Source organism: Hyperolius riggenbachi, chromosome 5, assembly GCF_040937935.1.
Source record: "Hyperolius riggenbachi isolate aHypRig1 chromosome 5, aHypRig1.pri, whole genome shotgun sequence".
Lineage (NCBI taxonomy): Eukaryota > Metazoa > Chordata > Amphibia > Anura > Hyperoliidae > Hyperolius > Hyperolius riggenbachi.
In genome coordinates this window covers 206776647-206782646 of record NC_090650.1, presented here as the reverse complement: position 1 = coordinate 206782646, position 6000 = coordinate 206776647, and the positions used below count along the sequence as shown (strand labels likewise).

The 6000-nt window shown below is 43.0% G+C and overlaps 1 protein-coding gene across 4 annotated transcripts in view; it reads left to right on the top strand.

The window, feature by feature from the left end:
- Positions 1-263: 263 nt before the first annotated feature.
- The window catches only part of LOC137518577 (uncharacterized), a 105303-nt gene continuing 99566 nt past the window's right edge, over positions 264-6000 (top strand). For 2 of the 4 annotated variants that reach the window (XM_068236637.1, XM_068236636.1), the window contains exon 1: positions 305-680. In XM_068236637.1, coding sequence (XP_068092738.1) covers positions 591-680 — 90 coding nt within the window. In that variant the 5' untranslated portion in view covers positions 305-590. Of the gene's footprint in view, positions 681-3902; positions 3971-6000 lie in introns of those variants that run through there. The other 2 variants (XM_068236639.1, XM_068236640.1) reach the window with 2 other exon arrangements.

Genomic DNA, 6000 nt, shown 5'->3' with positions numbered 1-6000 from the left:
TGCTGCTCACTCATTTGGAACAAGCACGCAGAAATGGTGGGATAATCTTATCGGCATTCTGTAATAGTGCAGTACAAAAACATTTTTCGCCGCAAAGCAATGACAGCTTCTATGTTTCACTTGTAGCAATTATACTTGACTAAGTCAAACTTTCATTGAAGCACTGGTGAATGTACTGTTCTCAGCCTGTATAGTAAGCTGTGGCCCTGTCTGCTCCACAGCCCAGGACATGACAGTGGCTGTAGAGGCGTGCCTGAGGAGTACAGCCAGGACTTGCAGGGTGGTTTCTTCTCTCCACGACCACGTGAACAAAAAGGAGCAGCACAGATGATGAACGCTTCACAGCCTCACAGGCCCCCTGACTCACTCTCCAGTCCTGCAGAGGTACTGTGTCTGCCAGCCACTGTCACTGTGCAGTGATCAGCTCCTTCCCTCACACTCACTGCCTTCCACCCTACTGCCTGCTAAGAGCCCACACAGACACTGACTATCCGAATCCTGCCGAACATCCGCCTGTATTGTTCTACAAGGAAGCGTCTCTGATCCCCCCAGCTCAGGAACAACCAGGCACAAAAGGAGACGGCGTGTGTATGTGTGTGTATTCCCAGCCAAGAGAACTGCCATTCTCTGCCTGTACGCTGCTGCGAGAGCACAAAGAGCCTGGAGTGGGAGCGTTTCCAGTAAGTCTGACAACAGTCCGTGATTCTGCTTTCTGGGTGTCAGCCAAGCGGCTGCTTAGCAAATGTCCAGAGAAGGTATAGGCAGGAGCTTGCTTTGTGTCCTTTGTTGTGTTCTGCATGCTTGTGCTGGGGTGGGGGCTATGGAAGCCGTGTGTGTACATCGCTATAGGGAGGGAGCTGATCTCCCTATTCACATGCAAATATAACACTGTGACCTGTAGGGGTGAGAGCACAAGGTAAACAGTGCTGACTGCACGTCTTGTGCATGCACAAGTCCTTAGTGTAGTAGCATTATTGTTTTCACACCGTTTATGTTGTGTAGTGAGAATGATGTGATTTCAAGGCTCGAGTGTGATCTGTGTATGTGACAAAGCGTGCTCGGAAATGACATGGTCACTGGGAAAGTACAGGGGCTTTTCTTCAAGCCTGTATTACTTAGGTGGGTGGTCGCTGCTTTCTTGAACTGCAGTACAGAAAACATTTTATGCATTAAGGTGCCCAGTGCCACTAATGGTACCATTTTTTTTTGTTTGTTTTTGTCCAAGCTTACCAAATTTATGTAGTAGAAGATTGTTCCATTAATAGGCTCCTTTAAGGTGGCCACTAACGTCTAATTTGTAACAAGGAATTGTTCGAGCAATCAGAAAATGTTACCAGATTGGCAGAAAATAAACTCCGCTGATGTTACCAATTGACTGCAAATGATTCTTAAGGTGTCCACTAACAATACAATTTGCTGAACGATCGTTTACGAATGATTATTCATATGAAAGATTGGAAATTATTGTATGTGACCGCTAATGGAGTGGCTGGATGGTGTAATGGTTAAGGGCGCTGCCTCTGACACAGGCGACCAGGGTTCGAATGTCGGCTCTGCCTGTTCAGTAAGCCAGCACCTATTCAGTAGGGGACCTTAGGCAAGTCTTCCTAACACTGCTACTGCCTATAGAGCGCGCCCTAGTGGCTGCTGCTCTGGCGCTTTGAGTCCGCCAGGAGAAAAGCGCGATATAAATGTTATTTGTCTTGTCTTGTCTAATGGAATAAAAATCTCCTAACCAATCCGATCAGATGGATAAAATCAATCCGATTTTCAGATCAATCCCGTCAATCTGATTATATTGGTAAGGAGAGTTTTGTCCATTAGTGGTCCTAAACAATCATTTCCAATTGTTCATACGAAGAATCATTTGTAAATGATCGTTCAGAGACTTGTATTGTTAGTGGTCGCCTTTAGGCCTTATTCACACATGAAAGCGCAAAAAACGCCGGAGTGATTTTTTTCCACGGCTTCACACGGAATCACTGGACACTGCAGCGATTTTTCCGCAATCGCGTTTAGCGCTTCTATAGCACTGAAACGCGATCGCCGGGAAATCGCCTGAAAATGGTGCAGGTTGCGCGTTTGGCAATTAACGCAAAGTAAGAAAGTAAGAACAGGCCCATAGGGTATTATAGCACTAGCACTTTCAAAAGCACTAGCGCTTAAGCATTTTGCCGAAATCGCCAGCAAAACGCTCTAGTGTGAATGGGGCCTTAAAGAGACTCTGAAGCCTTAATAAAAATGGCTTTTTTCCTTATATATAGCAGGGGCATGTTTGCCCCTGCTAAAACGCCGATATCCCGCGGCTGAACGAGGGTCCTTTCTCCTCCAAATCCCCCCTGCAAAATCCACAATCAACTTGGTAGTAGATTTTGCTTCCCCTGTGCGCTTCCATGTGAGGCAGGGCTATGAGCTGCAGCCCTGCCTCACTCGCGTCTATCAGCGGCTGATCTTCGCCTCTCCCCCGCCCCTCTCAGCGAAGGCAAACTGAGAGGGGTGGGGGAGAGGCGGAGATCCGCCGCTGATAGACGCGTGTGAGGCAGGGCTGAAGCTCATAGCCCTGCCTCACACAGAAGCGCTCCCCGGGCAGCACAGGGGGGATTTGGAGGGGAAAGGACCCTCGTTCAGCCGCGGGATAGCTGCGTTTTAGCATGGGCACACATGCCCCTGCTATATATAAGGAAAAAAGCCATTTTAATTATGGCTTCAGACTCTCTTTAAAGTGGAAAAAAAGTTTTTATAATTCATCGGGATGGATGGGAAGTACAGACTGATCTGTTGATGGTGAAATAATCGATGTATTATGATATGTTATTTCCGATCACATTTATCTGATCGCCTTAAAGAGACTCCGTAACAAAAATTGCATCCTGTTTTTTATCATCCTACAAGTTCCAAAAGCTATTCTAATGTGTTCTGGCTTACTGCAGCACGTTCTACTATCACCATCTCTGTAATAAATCAATGTATCTTTCCCTTGTCAGACTTGTCAGCCTGTGTCTGGAAGGCTGCCAAGTTCTTCAGTGTTGTGGTTCTGCTTTGAATTCCCCCTTCCAGGCCCCTCTGCACACTGCCTGTTTATTATTTAGGATTAGAGCAGCTTCTCTCTTCTCTCTTATCTTTTACAAGCTGGATAAATCGTCCTCTGAGCTGGCTGGGCTTTCACATACTGAAGAATTACAGACAATGGCAAAGCTGTTTGCAGGAGAAAAAAAGAGCAGACTGAAACTTCAGTGCATGAGAACTGCAGGGAGAAAGAAACAAACAAATGATCTCTTGAGATTCAAAAGAAAGGCTGTATACAGCCTGCTTGTGTATGGTTGTATTTTCTATGTGTGGACATACAGTACATCAACCTACTTCCTGTTTTGGTGGCCATTTTGTTTGTTTATAAACAAACTTTTTAAAACTGTTTTTAACCACTTTTAATGCGGCGAGGAGCGGCGAAATTGTGACAGAGGGTAATAGGAGATGTCCCCTAACGCACTGGTATGTTTACTTTTGTGCGATTTTAACAATACAGATTCTCTTTAACGATTCTTCGCTAATAATTGGACTGCTAGTAGCCAACTCTATACATATTATTTTTTTCTAACTGATCTAATTACTTTGCTTTACATCTCTCAGTGATCTGTCACCTCCATGTCAGAGTGCTGACTTCTAATCAGTTTCAGGATCTTTTACAATACAATACAATTTCCGATTTTAATGTAATTTTACATGCGATTCTGATTTTTGATGTGAGTAAAAAAAGTCCTGCATGCTGTGTTTTTTCTGTGTTTTTCTTATGTTGATAGCATCCAATGAAAATCAAAATCGGAATTGCAATTTGCAGTATAAAAGAAGCCTCATACAGTTTGTTGATCAAAACATGGCCGAGGTGATTAAATTGATCACTATGACTTGTTGGATTTTCAATTGGGGAATGATTGACAACTTGCCAAATCAGACCATTATCTATCCATATATGGTAAGCATTAAAAAGGGAACTTAAGGGAACACTATCGATTAACATGTTATTTTAACCTGGGATTGAGAGAGTTCCTGATATGCTGGAAAATAATGATGTATACATTTCACTTGCTTATCTCCTTTTGTTTACTGTATCAAATTCCTTTCACTCTTAACCCATTCAGGTTCCATCGTTTTCACTTGAGAAATGTTCACCTCCCATTCATTAGCATATAACTTTATCACTACTTATCACAATGAACTGATCTATATCTTGTTTTTTCCGCCACCAATTAGGCTTTCTTTGGGGGGTACATTTTGCTAAGAGCCACTTTACTGTAAATGCATTTTAACAGGAAGAATAAGAAAAAACGGAAAAAATCATTATTTCTCAGTTTTCAGCCATTATAGTTTTAAAATAATACATGCCTCCATAATTAAAACTCACGTATTGTATTTGCCCATATGTCCCGGTTATTACACCGTTAAAATTATGTCCCTATCACAATGTATGGCGACAATATTTTATTTAGAAATAAAGGTGCATTTTTTCCGTTTTGCATCCATCACTATTAACAAGTTTAAAATAAAAAAAAATATAGAAATATTTCATCTTTACATTGATATTTAAAAAGTTTAGACCCTTAGGTAAATATTTACATGTTTTTTTGTTTTTTTATTGTAATGTCTTTTTTTTTATATTAAACATTTTATTTGGGTATTTTTGGGAGGGTGGGATGTAAAGTATAGTTTTATAATGTAATTGTGTGTTATGTTTAACTTTTTTTAATTTTAGTTGTAGTTTTACTTTTTGGCCACAAGATGGCGGCCATGAATTTGTTTACATGACGTCACTCTAAGCGTAACTCACGCTTAGAGTGACTCATCGGGAAGGGAACGGCCAGAAAAGGCGCAGCTTCCGAGAGAAGCTGTCGCTTTTTCAGCGGGGGAGAGGAATCAGTGATCAGGCACCATAGCCCGATACATTGATTCCTTGGCTACCGAATCCGCGGCCGGGAGTGCGCGTGCACGCGCGCGATCGGCCGCGGGAGTGTGCGGTAGCGCGCATGGTTCCTGGACGTAGTTTCTACGTCCAGGAACCAAAATAGGTTAAGGTACATACACACGTCGGATTTTTGCAAACGACCGGTCAAGCAGATCGTTCAAGTCCAGTCTTATCAGCTGAACGACCGTCCGCACACATGCCCGATTTGACGTCCAAACGACCGGTCGTTTGCAAAAATCAGACGTGTGTACAAGCCTAACTGAGGGCAAGTCTGCTCTAATCTGACCCTGAGTGAATCATGAGGGGAGGGGGAATCCCTCACAGTACATCTGTTAACCCTGTATGTGTGTGAGAAAGCTCTTAGTAGCTGCCTGTCTCTGAGGGCCCATTTACACTTGAGTGTTTTGCTGGTGATTTCGGCAAAACGCTCAAACACTAGTGCTTTTGAAAGCGCTAGTGTAATTAAACCCTATGGGCCCGTTCTTACTTGGGCGATTTGCGTTAATCGCCGCAAACCGCCCGAAAACGCAAACGCGTCGCCTGCACCATTTTCAGGCACTTTGCCGGCGATCGCGTTTCAGTGCTATGGAAGCGCTAAATGCGGTCGTGGAAAAATCGCCGCAGTGTTCAGTGATTTTTTTTTTTTTCTGCTGAAAAATCACTCACGCAAAACGCCGGTGGTAAGTGCCGGCGTTTTGCGCTTTCAAGTGTGAATGGGCCCTGAATGAGCTGTCTGCAGAGAGCAGAGGAAATGTAACTTGTTATAAACATTTGTAATTGTCTGTGAAACCTAACACCACAGCTTTTCATACTTTTTTTTTTTTTTTTGCTTTCAGAGAAAAATACTCTAGTCTGATATGCAAAAAAACAACACTGGCTGTGCATTGAAGCAGCCACCGCTTTTGAGAATGATTTGTTCCCATAGACCTAAATCCTACACAAAATGAATTAAAACTTTTGCCTCTGCTATTTAACAAGAAAAGTAAGAAAATGTTTACACAGCTGCTTAGACATTATTTGTACATTGTCATTTTAGAACACTT